General features: G+C 43.6%; 3 protein-coding genes across 6 annotated transcripts; 1 reads left to right on the top strand and 2 right to left on the bottom strand.

Annotated features, from left to right (window-relative positions):
• Positions 1-39: 39 nt before the first annotated feature.
• On the bottom strand, positions 40-7,769 carry spata1 (spermatogenesis associated 1). Of its 4 annotated transcripts, none has more exons than XM_085382975.1 (13): positions 7,632-7,769; positions 4,569-4,783; positions 4,333-4,501; positions 3,809-3,926; positions 3,566-3,619; positions 3,061-3,460; positions 2,265-2,430; positions 2,125-2,185; positions 1,879-1,990; positions 1,682-1,807; positions 1,382-1,557; positions 503-601; positions 40-373 (listed from the first exon to the last, which is right to left on the bottom strand). In XM_085382975.1, exons 3-13 carry the CDS (start codon positions 4,488-4,490, stop codon positions 218-220), a joined length of 1,626 nt encoding a protein of 541 aa, XP_085239101.1. In that variant the 5' UTR covers positions 4,491-4,501; positions 4,569-4,783; positions 7,632-7,769; the 3' UTR covers positions 40-217. The 4 variants fall into 4 exon arrangements, with proteins under 4 accessions (XP_085239101.1, XP_085239099.1, XP_085239100.1 ...); XM_085382973.1 differs by having other exon boundaries at positions 4,333-4,439; XM_085382974.1 differs by having other exon boundaries at positions 3,061-3,457; positions 4,333-4,439.
• LOC146653241 (guanine nucleotide-binding protein G(I)/G(S)/G(O) subunit gamma-5) lies at positions 7,293-8,874 on the top strand. Its single transcript, XM_085382979.1, has 3 exons — positions 7,293-7,510; positions 7,654-7,805; positions 8,576-8,874. Exons 1-2 carry the CDS (start codon positions 7,430-7,432, stop codon positions 7,777-7,779), a joined length of 207 nt encoding a protein of 68 aa, XP_085239105.1. The 5' UTR covers positions 7,293-7,429; the 3' UTR covers positions 7,780-7,805; positions 8,576-8,874.
• rpf1 (ribosome production factor 1 homolog) lies at positions 8,616-13,661 on the bottom strand. The gene is made up of 9 exons (XM_085382978.1): positions 13,341-13,661; positions 12,467-12,523; positions 12,000-12,080; positions 11,819-11,914; positions 11,277-11,430; positions 11,034-11,116; positions 9,860-10,041; positions 9,639-9,765; positions 8,616-9,440 (listed from the first exon to the last, which is right to left on the bottom strand). The coding sequence occupies exons 1-9, from the start codon at positions 13,566-13,568 to the stop codon at positions 9,399-9,401; spliced, it is 1,050 nt and encodes a 349-aa protein (XP_085239104.1). The 5' UTR covers positions 13,569-13,661; the 3' UTR covers positions 8,616-9,398.
• Positions 13,662-14,026: the final 365 nt, after the last annotated feature.

Below are 14,026 nucleotides of genomic sequence, written 5' to 3'. Positions count from 1 at the left end.
AATAAATAAAACTTGTTTCTAATAAATCTTTGAATGAAATTACAGAGTAAGCAGTGGAATTTTGTTATCTCAGCACATCAGAGTTTACATCATCTGAGAAACCCAAACTTAAATTGACATTATAAAACAATGCAAACTATTTTGGTCCAATCAAATAACATAACTAATTAGAAAGATGCATTCAAGTCCAAAATAATTAAACCAGAAAACGGGTTTTTCACGTGCAGTTTATTCTGAACTGAGCAGCGCTGCTCTGGACTTGTGCTCCGTGCCGTGGAGTATTTCCCATCAGGCCGGGATGAGATGACTGACTCTTCTTCTGAGCCAGCTCAGCCTTCAGGGCTCTGAGCTCAGTGGCCGCCTGTTTTCTCAACTAGAAAAACATTCATAGGAAACACAAGAAAATGAGCTCTGCTGTGCGCCGTGATTAGATGATTTTATTGATGATATGTCTCTTGACCAACCAGCTCAGGTATTTTAACAGTTTTCATACATCACTTACCTTTATCTCCGTCACCAGCTTCATCTTGCCATCTTCTACCTTCCTCTTCAGGTTGTCAATCTCGTGGCTCTCAGTCATGATCTGAATGATGAGCTCATTCTGTAAGGGATAGTCCGTCATTAAGTTTATGGGTGGAAAACTGTTTATGGGTGAGTGGCCATTTGAATTAGATACACCTGTTCAACTACCCGTTAACACAAATATCCAAATCAGCCAATCATATGGCAGAAACGGTGCGTTTAGGCATGTAAGCAAGGTCGAAATGAGCTGCTGAAATTCAAACTGAGCGTCAGAATAGGGAAAAAAGATGATTTATCATTTACTACCTGACTGCTGGTAGAAAGACAACAAATTATTTCAACTATTATATGCTTGGTTGAAGGCTACAGCAGCAAGAACGCCACACTGGCTGCCGCTCCTGAGGGACGCTGAGGCTACACCAAAATGGAACCATTAGACGATTGGAAAAGTTTTGCCTGGTCTGATTCAACTCTATTTCTGCTGCAACGCTCGGATGGTAGGGTCAGAAACTGGCCCCTGTTAGTACCATTTCATCATTTTTTAAACACCACGGCCTAGCCGAGTGTTGTTTTTGGGATGTGATGGAACAGGAAATTCAAATCCTGGATGTGCAGCCAATAAATCTGCAGAACTGTGAATATGAACCAAAATCTCTGAGGAACGTTTCCTGCATCTCGTTGAATCTGTGCATAAAGAATTAAAGCAGTTCTGAAAGCAAAAGAGGGTCCAGCCCAGAACTAGCAAGGTGTAAGTAACGACTGGTTCATTGTACAGACCTGAAACTGAGCCACTGAGACTTTAATATTAATACTGAAGATGCATTTAAAAAAAGAAGGGAATCGTGTGGTTAGATTGTACCTTCATGGAGGATCTTCCTTGGTGTCTGGGCTTTGCTCTGTTATCTCGGGCCTGCAGCTGATGCAGGACTTTGTTGTAAAACGTCTCCAGTTCTTGTCTCAAGTTTCTCAAGTTCTCGTCCAATGGCGCTGTGGCCTTCTTGGCTTCAAAATATTTCTTTTTCCAGCTGTCACGTGCTTTATGTTAAAAGGACGGAGACAAATTGGTTAACAACTTCAACAAAAAAAAAGTTTCACTAAATTGTTAGCGCTTTAACTCAGATTGGGGAATAATTAAAAACCTCTGGTGACTGGTGCTGACCTTGGTTCCTGCGGTGTCTGTTCTGGGCTAACAAGTCTTTCCCCTTTCGCAGCAGCTCTTGTCGCGTCCTCTCCAGCTGCTTTCTCTCCTCCCGTACCAGCTTGATTTCACTGATTAGTTCTTCCCCTTTTAAATAAAAAGCCCGTCAGTTGTACTAATAACAATCAGCATAAAGCCTGCAGATACGTCCGGCTTACTGTTTGTGTGAAGGACTGGAGAAGCAGCCGTTTCATGGGTGACTGTGGCCAAGTCTAAACCTGAAGGTGGTGATACGGCAGGCTGAGACAACGGAGCTAGGCTTTCTGACAGCTTCACAGAAAAACAGAAGATTATCCTGCAAAGTGTTTTTCTTTTGTGGATCCATGTTTTACAAAGAGCACTGAAAAGGAGACGATCATGTAACCAAGATATACTTTGTGTTTTTTCTAAATGTCACACGTTACCCTGGCTGTTCGATTGTTTCTGATGGACTTCAGCGCGTGTTCCACTTTTGATTTCCCAACCCTGAAAAACACACACAAGTAGTTTCAGTCGTGTCCATGGAGTAAGAAGTTTTTAGGTCAGTATGCTGGCTGCTCGGTACCCGTCTGTTAGGGAGAAGCCTGAATCTCTGTCCTCCAGGGACTCCGCCACTCCTGAATGTCTGGCTGCTCTGTTTCCTCTTTGGTTAAGTTTCTTCTTTCTGCAGGTTTCTTCTTTCTCTGGCAATTCCTTCACCTGAGCTGAATCAGCCACACACTGCTGGAAATCTGTAAGCAGAAAAACCTGCATCTGTCTTTTCTAAGAGTTTCAGCAAATAGACATTTTATTGCATCAAATACAAGACGACGACTTCTTCTTTTGGCTGCTCCTTCTAGGTGTCACCACAGCGACTCGTATTTCACCCTAGCATCCTCTTCTGTTACACAAACCCTCTGCACGTCCTCCTTCACTACATCCATGAACTTTCTCCGAGGTCTTCCTCTTTTCCTCCTTTCTAGTTGCTCCATATTGCACATTCTTTGTCCCATATATCAACTCTCCCTCCTCTGCGCATATCCAAACCATTTTAGCTTTGCCTCTCTAACGTTGTCTCCAAACTGCTCAATCTGGGATGTCCCACTAATGTATTCATTTCTAATCTTGTCCATCTTTCACTCTTGCTTTCATTGTTCTGTCACAAATGGCGCTTGTCTCCACCCACTCCACCCTGTTTGCACTCTCTTCTTCACCTCTCTTGTGCACCGTCTATTATTTTGGATGGTTGGGCTCAGGTATTTAAACTCCTCCACCTTCACTATCTCTACTCGTAACTTCACTCTTACACCTTTCTCCCTCTCATTCACATGTTTTCTGTCTTGCTTCAACTGACTTTCATGCCTCATTTCTCCAGAGCATACCTCCACCTCTGCAGCCTTGCAGTTGGGGTGTGTGCAAAGCAAGCTGGGGTGCCCTTTGCTTTTGCCCTCGAAAACACTCCTGCTCTGCTCTCCTGATGGAGGAGAGAGTTTCACCTTCCTTCTCCCCGCCTCCTTCTGAAGAGCTGTAGCTCCTATCATCCCCTTCTTCCTCCTCTTCTTCTAGCCGGTGTGTGGGAGGTGGCTGATGGGAATACTGGGGGATATGGGGGAATTTGGTGGGCTCCTTTGTTCCTGTTGCCCGGCTGCACGTTTTGGGAGGGTGATAATAGATCTGGTGGTCTGGGGAGGTGCTGGTGGTGTCAGGGGTGAGAGACCGGGAGCAAACGCTGCTGTCATTCTCCACAGCGGGCAGCAAGTAAAGCTCCGGCTGCGTGGCCTGCTGACAGGTGACAACAACGTGTTACTGGAACCAACCCACTACATAAAGAGAAGCATCATCCGATTAAATGTTTAGATTTAAGTATCCAACACTGACTCTACGCACATAGGGTGGGGCGAACACTTTCACTTTCAGGTCTTGCTCCTGTTTGCTTTTGACCTGCAGCAGACAAGAATTTGGAAGCTGTAAAAGGCACGGCAGTAAAAAGTGTGTTCCCCACTCGCCCGCACACACGTTTTACACCCTTTACTCTGAGCAGTAAACTGTCTGTGCAGTTTCTCTCTATTGTGTGTCTGGTGAAATACAATCAGCTCTACAAAAGAGCACTAAACAGCCAGCTGCACTCACCAGCGCCAGACTGCGCCCCACACATTTAAGGAAGGAGAACTTGTTGACGCTCCTCTGTGCACCAAGGAGAGCGCCCAGCTCACTTCTAAGCGTTTTCAGGGTAACATCAGGATAAACCCTAAGGTCACAGAAAAGGAGAGGTGGTGTCCACGTTAAAAAAAGAATGATAGTCAGGATTGTTCAAGAAAAAAGCTACATGTCACCTATCGAGTGCTCAAATAAATTTGACTTATCAAGTTTAAAAAGCAAAATGACACGTTCAGCAACTGTAATACTGTAATTTTTCAACTGAGACTTGGAAAGATTGTATCATTGCAACACTTTTAAAGCACTGAACAATGTTAAAGCAGTCTGACACTGTTATCAGACAATTACGTTACTGAATTTCCTAAGGACAAAGCCTAAGTAATACAACATATCTCAGTATCTTTTATGTGTCTGCACAGTGGAGTGCAGTCCAGAAGTGTTAAACAATCCTTATCTTGAGTTTTCTATATTAAAACAAACATTTGCGGCAGTTTCACCTGATGAAGCCGGCTGATATGAAGCTCTCTGTGGCTTCAGCAGGGACTTTATTGAGCTTCACATTCCACTGGTCAGCTGGCACAAACAGCACATGGAGCTCCAGAAGCTGCACACGAATGCAAACATGATAACACGGTCCGTTTGCATCATCAGGCATGTGTCTGCTTGCTTGAAAAAAATAATTTTGTCATTTTATTTCATCCTTAAAAAGAAAAAAAGAAAGAAAAGAAAATACCTTGCAGCTGTGAGGTCTCCTGTCCTCTGTATATCTCGCTGACGCGCAAGACAGCTCCATCAGAGAAGGAACAGAAACACTGGAAGATTTCTGCTCTTGTGCTCTGAAGGCGTGCACTGCTAAGTTCCAGTCTGTAGTAATCAAACACCCTCAGTTGTCCAGTGAAGTTTCTTTTATGAGAGTGCCAGCAGTGGTTGCTCTGCTGCGGATCATAGCTGCAGAGAAAAAAAAAAAAAAAAAAAAAAAAAAAAAAAAAAAAAACATGAAGCCGCTAATCTGCGATGACCACTGCGGGCGCAATTTCATCTGTATTTTCACTCTTTAGGGTTAATTATTTATATATATATATATATATATATATATATATATATATATTTACACCCCGGCCTAGGCAACCGGGGTGCAACGTAGAAAAGATAAAGAAAGTAAAACCACGAAGGCTCTCCACCAAAATCCCAAAACAAAAATATCCCATAACGAAAGTATTTACAACAGACTATTTATTTATAACAAAACACCAAACTATTTACAACGGGGGAGATCGCGACCATGACACACTGAAACACAGGGTTTAAATACATAGAGGGAGCAATCAGGGAATGGACAACAGGAGGGAAACACAGCTGGGGCAAATCAGAACTGACGAGACAAGAAAGCGTAAACTGAAAACACTGAGATAAGACAGACTTTCAAAGTAAAGCAGGAAACACATTACAGTCACGCCTAAAACAGAACACTGACAACACCGAATCGTAACAGTTCCCCCCCACCCAAAAATCAAACATTTAACACCAAGTGAAAAGTTTGATCCAGACAGATGAAGCCGATGAAGGCTGGAGCGGTCCCACTGACCCTCCAGCAGACGACGAAGGCTGGAGCAGTCCCACGGACCCTCCAGCGAAGGCGGATGAAGGCTGGAGCGGTCCCACGGACCCTCCAGCGACGACAAAGGCTGGGGCGGTCCCACGGACCCTCCCCTCAGCGAAGGCAGACGAAGCTGATGAAGGCTGGAGCGGTCCCACTGACCCTCCAGCAGACGACGAAGGCTGGAGCGGTCCCTCGGACCCTCCAGCAGAAGCGGATGAAGGCTGGAGCGGTCACTTGGACGCTCCAGCGAAGGCGGATGAGCAGCTCACCAGCTGCACACACGGACACGCAGCCCGCCAGCTGCACACACGGACACGCAGCCCGCCAGCTGCACACACGGACACGCAGCCCGCCAGCTGCACACACGGACACGCAGCCCGCCAGCTGCACACACGGACACGCAGCCCGCCAGCTGCACACACGGACACGCAGCCCGCCAGCTGCACACACGGACACGCAGCCCGCCAGCTGCACACACGGACACGCAGCCCACCAGCTGCACACACGGACACGCAGCCCACCAGCTGCACACACGGACACGCAGCCCACCAGCTGCACACATGGACACGCAGCCCACCAGCTGCACACATGGACACGCAGCCCACCAGCTGCACACACGGACACGCAGCCCACCAGCTGCAGAAGGCTGGAGCGGTCCCTCGGATCCTCCAGCGAAGGCGAACGAAGGCTGAAGCGGTCCCTCCAACGGACCCTCCAGCGAAGACGGACGAAGGCTGATGAAGGCTGGAGCGGTCCCACTGACCCTCCAGCAGACGACGAAGGCTGGAGCGGTCCCTCGGACCCTCCAGCGGAGACGGACGGCTAAAGCGAAAGCAGATGAAACTGATGAAGGCTGGAGCGGTCCCACTGACCCTCCAGCAGACGACGAAGGCTGGAGCGGTCCCTCGGACCCTCCAGCGAAGGCGGATGAAGGCTGGAGTGGTCCCACGGACCCTCCAGCGAAGGCGAATGAAGGCTGGAGCGGTCCCACGGACCCTCCAGCAGACGACAAAGGCTGGGGCGGTCCCCGGACCCCCCAGCGAAGGCAATCCCGGACGAGCCCCCATATGTTACACCCCGGCCTAGGCAACCGGGGTGCAACGTAGAAAAATAAAGATAAAGAAAGTAAAACCACGAAGGCTCTCCACCAAAATCCCAAAACAAAAATATCCCATAACGAAAGTATTTACAACAGACTATTTATTTATTTATAACAAAACACCAAACTATTTACAACGGGGGAGATCGCGACCATGACACACTGAAACACAGGGTTTAAATACATAGAGGGAGCAATCAGGGAATGGACAACAGGAGGGAAACACAGCTGGGGCAAATCAGAACTGACGAGACAAGAAAGCGTAAACTGAAAACACTGAGATAAGACAGACTTTCAAAGTAAAGCAGGAAACACATTACAGTCACGCCTAAAACAGAACACTGACAACACCGAATCGTAACAATATATATATATATATATATATATATATATATATATATATATATATATATATATATATATATATATATACACACACACGCGCGCGCGCGGAAAGAGTATGGAAGCGTTTCCAACACCAGGGGGCGGAATTTGCATTTATCTGGCGCTCCTTTCTGGTATATGTGGGAGTTGTAATTTTTAAAACTTAAATTGAACTTTTGTTGTGGGTGATTATCAGAGAAACCGTCTGGAAATGCATAACAAAGGCGATGATTATATGCTTTATGAATCTCGTTTTCACTAATACAGTTTTCAAAGTAACGAAAAACTATTCTACTGTGAGGTTTCTATTGTTTACAAAACAGTGAAGTAAAGAGATCGAAAAGTTGACATTTTCGAACTTCACGCGAAGGCAGCAGTACTTGACACGCCTTTATACAAAACCGGAAGCTCGTTGTTGATGAAGTAGTTAGCAAGTGAGCTAGCAACAACCAATTTTCTAGGTAAAACTTTTAAATTCGTCGCTTAAAGCCTTAAAACGTTCAACTCAGCGATGTCTGGATCGACCAACGTCGTAGCAATGAAGAAAGTGGTCCAACAGTTACGCCTTGAAGCTGGCATTAACAGAGTTAAGGTAACGGTTAAAATCGCTACGTTACTATTGTAGGGCGTGTACTGTTTCTCTTTCGTCTGTTAAAGGAGTCTCTCTTCATTTGAATAGCGATTGTAGTTGTAGTTGCACAGCAGTAGCTTGCCTCAACTATTTCCCAACCACAGGTGTCCCAGGCCGCTGCAGACTTGCAGCAGTTCTGCCTCCAGAACGCCCAACAGGACCCTCTGCTCACCGGCATGTCGTCCAGCAACAACCCCTTCAGACCGCAGAAAGTCTGCTCCTTCCTATAGCACCAACAGGCCGACCCTCCGCCTGTGTGAGTACAGCTGGTTCTCAGGCTGCCTCTTTTTTTGTACGATTAAAATAACCTCAAGTTCTGTGGAGAATCCATAAAGTACGTTTTGATGTTTTATACGGCCAAGAGACATAACGTTGAGTAATAGCAACAAGTTACGAAACTGAAACCAGTACAAAATGCACTTTCTTAAAAAGTAGTCTAATTTTAAAAGCTTAACATCAAACGCTTATAATTCAATGGTAGTTTAAAATTAACTCTTACATAAAATATCAGTTATTAACTATTTCCAGTCAGCTTGTCGAGGCTGCTCTACTGAAAATCATCAGTTACAGTGCTCGGACTCGCACCTTTAATTTCTAGACTTTTCTCACCTGTGAAGTTCAGGTAGAGCTTTAACATCACTCACGGTCAGTTTTTCTAAAATCATTTATAAGCAGGTCAGAGTGGTTTAACTTTGCTTTTGCAGTAATGCTTATAAAATACTGTGCATTTCTGCATTGTTTACATGCTTTGCCGCCTGCTTTATAGGGAAAACAAACTTTTTCACACCCTCAGCCTAAATGCTGTGGCCCCTGTAATTTGCCTTTTGTCCCATCTCTCTCTGAATGCCCTGAGCCTTGTTCTGTTAAAAGGGAGTTCTTTATTACCACTGTCGCCAAGTGCTTGCTCATACAGGGTGTGTTTTTAGGGTCTTTACAATATAAATCACCTTGAGACCACTGTTGACGTGAGTTGGTGCTGTATGAATAAAATTTTTGCATGACTAATGATCGTAAACATTTCTGCAGGTGTTGGACATTGTGGTGCTTTGTGGAACGGCGTTTCAGGATCAGGATCCTGCATCATGGACTGGAATCGACTCAGGAGCGTTAGGGAACTTGGGCCAAACGACTGACTTTTTTTTTTTTTTTAACTTTTGCCTTTTATCAAATCTAACGTGGAAACCTTTCCAAGTGGTTTTAGCACAAATGCGTCTTAAGCTATTTGCATAGAACTAACCCATACTAACATGTGCCTTTTGAAATGTGTATTTTTCATGCCTGAACAAAAATAAATACCTTTATTCACAACTTAAAGACACAGTAAATGTTTTATTAGAATAACAATATACACACGTATTATCCAAGATGATTTTTGAGAATCCTGTTGAATACAGAAGCATCTGCACTGTGCTCATGTGTTAAATATAAACAATTTGACCACCTGCAGTCACACAATGCACTTTATTCAAAGCTCCTTCTGTCAGTCGCACAAACCAGGATGGACCAGGTGTATGTTTGCATATATGTGGTCAGAGCAGGTCACATTTTTAAAGCTTTTAACACACAAGCAGCATTTACAGAGAAGCAGGATGCTGCATGTCTTCTCGGGCATTTCACGGTCCAACAGAAAATGTGTCCAACAATTAGACTCAGCCCTTTGATGTCCATGAGTAGGTCATGTTACAATAAAGAGTGGAAATGATACTTTTAAGGGAAATTTGAGCTGTTGTTGAAGATTTAACAGTTGCCAGGGCATTGTAAAGTCAATCTCAGCAAGTCCACAAACAGCTGAAGTATCTTGGATAACAGACGATCATTCCCATCTGACCAGGAAAAGAGTTTTATTTTCTCAAAGCTGGAACTTTCGCCTGCAGGCTTCCATCTCATGACGCTGAAATCAAAAAAAGATATTTAAGCTTGTGTGACAAAAACATTTCTTTTAATCTTCCACAATTAAATGTTGAACTAGACTGTAATAACACGACTGGCAAAGTAGAAACTAACAGCAAATAGGTTGCTTAAAGGCAAATGTGCACGTGGCTTGATGACAGTTTTACTGCAAAAACAACCATCTGTGAGGATGACTCACCTTCATCACCCACTCGTACTCTCCGTACTTTGAGTCGAACGTGCCTTTTTGTAGAGATCGGAGTTTGAGGGTGAAGCGTGGTCCCAGCTCCTGAATACCAACTTTCTTCTCATTCTTGAAGATGTACCTTTCACAGATATTTTTAGAGATTTATTTAGCCTTCTAAATTTAAGATTTAAAACAGACGCATGTGTTAGTGTAGAAGGTTGAAAAATATTTACCTGTGAAATCTGAAAAAGATGAAGTCTCGCTGGTTGTGGAAGGTGGCGACCTGTCTGCCAACGAAGTGTGGCTCTTGTGGGAAAAGAGCTGCGAACAGACGGCCGATGGTGTGTCCCAAACGAGTGGTGAAATTGTTGAGGATCACCTCTGGGTAGTGTTCAGTTGGATTTTTGCCTCGTCTCTGTGGGACAAAGAAAAGGAGCCAGATGATCTCAAATGACTAAACTTCAAGAAAGCGTGTCCCAGTGTTTGGAGTAACATACAGAAGCAAAGAGGAAATACCCCCTCGTTCAGTTTCACCTCTTCAACCTATTAAGTATAAAACATGATAAAAATAACTTAGACTGTACCAGGTTGTAAAGTTATTTTAATATAACCTCAAATGAACAACACACGTCATAATACAATGTGTTGGTTTTTTTCTTTTTAAAGAAACCAAAATGCAGAAGCAGTGTGTGAAACACCGCGTGCACCACATGATTCAGTGTCTTTTAGCAGCAGCAACATGAGGTATGTATTTCTACATGACTTTATGAGTCTCACATCATTGTGGAGTTCATACTTGTTCAGTCTTTTTCTAACTGGACTGTTTTGGACTTCAAATGTTTTACTAACCGAGGCCTGCAGTCTGAAATGTAGCTTTTGGCTTTTTTGCAGTGAGTCTGAGCATCGCACAGTCTGACCTTGCAGTGAATTTGCTGCGATGTCACTTTCCTGGGAAGACTTTGAACCGTGCTGAACGTTTCTATTTGTGAATAATCTTTCTCACAGCAGAATGACGGACTTGTATAGTCCTTCCAAAAGTCTCGGGCAGCAACAATTTCTTCTTTAAGGTCACTGTTGATGTGTTTTGGCATTGTGTTAACACACATCTAAATGCTTCTCCTTTTATAGGAGTGCCCACGCTGACTATTGATCAGTTAATCAAGTGCATTTTATCAGCTGCACCTGCCTGCAGGTAACTTAACCCCTGTACAAACAGTACACGGAGTAATATTACGTGCTGTTCTTCATCTGAGATTTTATCTCCTGCTGAAGACCAGATTAAATTTTTACTATGTCCTGATGTAAAACCTCAGAATTGAAAGAGGGTGTACTTTCCTTTTCACGTGTTTATAGTATAGGTGAGAAAGTAGGATCATTTTGAAAAAGAGTTTGGACTTATCATCTTGCCTTCATCTCCTTGCGTAGTCGAACACTGCTGACTTTGAAGTGTGCAGTCGGCCCGTCAGGTAAGTGACAGAGAACCATGCCATCTTTAATTAATGGTTAAGGATCTCGGCATTAGAAAACAGCTGAGTGCATCAAAGATTTCCATGGTTTGTGCAACTTTCATAATTATCAGCAGTATTTGGTCAAAATGAGACTTTTGACCAAAGAAAGAACTAGAGCTTGCACAGCTGCCTTTAAGGATACTGGGCACTTGTCGATCCTCATTGATGACCATGAGATAGGTGAAGTTCCTGGCGACGCACTGCGGTATGATCCTCTTCAGGGCCAAACCTCTTCTGTAGTACACGTGGGCATTTGGGATGACTGTGGCCAGCTGCTCGCAAAACCTCACCGTCCTCTGCAAGACACAAATCAGATGATGTGGCACAAATCACTGTGCGTTCAACACTTGAGGTGGAAGAGTGGTTAGCACCAAGAAGGCTGCCAACTATTATTAACTACTATGACAGTAAATCCTATTTTAGTGCAGAAATTAAACTGTAACAACAAAACCAGCTTCAAACGCTTACACAAAAGCTAAAAGTAAGCTTGTAGCTTCTGTTCTGCTCGATTTTGTAACAAAGTCAAGAATATTCAAATATGTAAAGAGATTTTTAGAAAATTCTTTGTTCTGCATAATATTCAAATGATCCAAAATTTACCAGCAAATTATAATTTTTCAGATTCTGCATATTTAATGATAAAAGAATAATAAAAATGACTGTAATGACAGCAGGAGCCCTCACCCCTCTGGGCCTGTCTGATGTTGTGATGAGCACTTTAGGATTTGTCAGCCCGTTGAAGTAGGCGGAGAATTCATCAGTCCCCTCGTCAAAAGCAATCTGTATATAACGTACACAAACATATGCAACTTAATCCAAATTCAGAAATAAAGATAACAATAATCTGATGAAGCCCAGTTCATACCTCCTCATCCTCTGGGTCGACTGTTGTCTCGTCATACACCCTCTGGTTTTCTATTGTTTTGGGGACCTCCTTTGGTGGTGCCTACATTGGAGACAGAATAAAATAAAGTACAAATAATAAATATTACAGCTGTTGCCTTATTTTATCCTTTCACTCTCTGTCACTGCTGTCTAAGCATAGAAGCCCAGATCTCCCTCTTTCCTGCCATCTCCTCAAATTCTTCCGGGGGGACACAGAGGCATTCCCAAGCCAAAACATAATCTATCCAGCATATCCTGGGTCTGCCCCCCAGCCCCTCCCAGTAGGACATGCTTCACCAACTGCTTCCTTTTAATTTGGAGGACTAGTGGCTCTAATCTGAGCCCCTCTTTACCATCAAATCCCCACGACAGCAATTTATTGGTAGAATTAACACATCCATCATAAAACACAGTCATAAGTGAAGAACAAACAAAGAGAAGACTCACCTTATCACCTAAAGCTTCACGTTCTTTTCTTCTCTTTTTCCTCAGCTGCATCTTTTGCTGAAATACAAATTTAGAAGTTAATAGATCTTCAAGGAGGTTTTCAAAGTTAATAAAGTGATTTATCGATTACTCCTGCTAGAACTGATCTGGATAAGCAGTGATGTTTTAAATAAAATTATAGATGTACCTTTTTCTGTGTGTCACAACTAGTAAACCTGGCCATTTGTTACCTCACATAAAATTTATTGTGATTCCATACAAGTATCATCAGAAGATGCACCGGATTATAACATAAATAACAGTATTTAAAAAAACTAAAAACTCTAAAGGCCTCACAATACTGACACAAAATAAATAGGTAACTAGATATTTACCAGCCTACTCTTAAGTTATTAACATTAACAGGTGTGCTTAATATTTATGGATGCAATGATTATGGTCCAACTTTAATATCAGCAAATGCTGATCCTAATGATTTTTGTTTGGCTGTTTTCCCTCATAAATAGAAGAACAAGAAGACCCACCCTGACTATACTTCACTTTAATGAAATATGGTGAGTGGTGAGTTAAGCAGCACATAAGGAGTCAGAGTCTAAATAAACTGGACCCAAGCAAAACAAGCAGCCTAACGACAGACGTAACATGTTGACGTTTAATGAAAAAACACGTGCTAAAACGAGACATTGATATTTTTATGTTGATCATAGTATTCTATTGTATTCTCTTACATTAACAGTTCTACTGAAACACACTGGAGTTTTGCTCACGTAAAACGGTGCCGTTTTAACGCCCCGCTGTACCTAATAAACTGGCACGTGAGTGTCCCAAGTACCGGAAGCTCCCCCCATTACCAGCCACGACCCAGTATCGGTACCTTTCTCTTCTCCTGCTTGAGTTTCATGAACATGAAGTGTCTTCGCTGTTTATTCTTGATTTCTGACACACTGAAGGTGGGAGGAAAGGCAACAGCCAGCTCGCTCTTCACCATCTTCTTCTCCTCCCCCGCGCTGCCTTCCCCATCAACCTCCGCGCTCTTCTTCTTCGCTTTCTTGCCCTTCTTCCCTTTGCCGTCCTGACTTGTTGAGACCTCTGTAATGTCCATCTTGTATCTGCTGTCTGTTTTGGCTTGTTTCTCACGTGTGTGTACTGGAAGCAGCAGCCCCGTTCGCGTATTCACTTCCGGTGGGACAGGAAGTGGCCGAATGAAGACTCGGTGAAGAACAAGTGTGACCTCTAGTGGTGAGGAGGAGACAGAGTCCCACTGTAAAGTAGGGAAATAGAGCAGAACCTAAACACAGCCGTTTTTTGCAATACCCCAGCTTTATGTAATGTTCTGTCATAAACCCTCCTGATACTCGTCCTCCGACTCCACCCTGCCTACACGCTCTCAATTTCACCTCTCCTGTGCACTGTCCATGGCTTTTTTTGACCCCAGTTATTCAAACCTCTAGTCCTATCATCTTCACTGTTAACACCCGTCTCTGTCTGGCTTCTACTGGCTATCACTCCTCTGCTCTCCAGAACATACCCCCACCTCTCCAGGCTTTCATCCATCTACTT

Source organism: Rhamphochromis longiceps, linkage group LG15 (genome assembly GCF_057381845.1).
Source record: "Rhamphochromis longiceps isolate RC_006_pf linkage group LG15, R_longiceps_female_GT1.1, whole genome shotgun sequence".
In the NCBI taxonomy this organism is placed as follows: Eukaryota; Metazoa; Chordata; class Actinopteri; order Cichliformes; family Cichlidae; genus Rhamphochromis; species Rhamphochromis longiceps.
The sequence above is the reverse complement of the archived record's forward strand: the minus strand, read 5'-3'. Positions and strand labels throughout refer to the sequence as shown.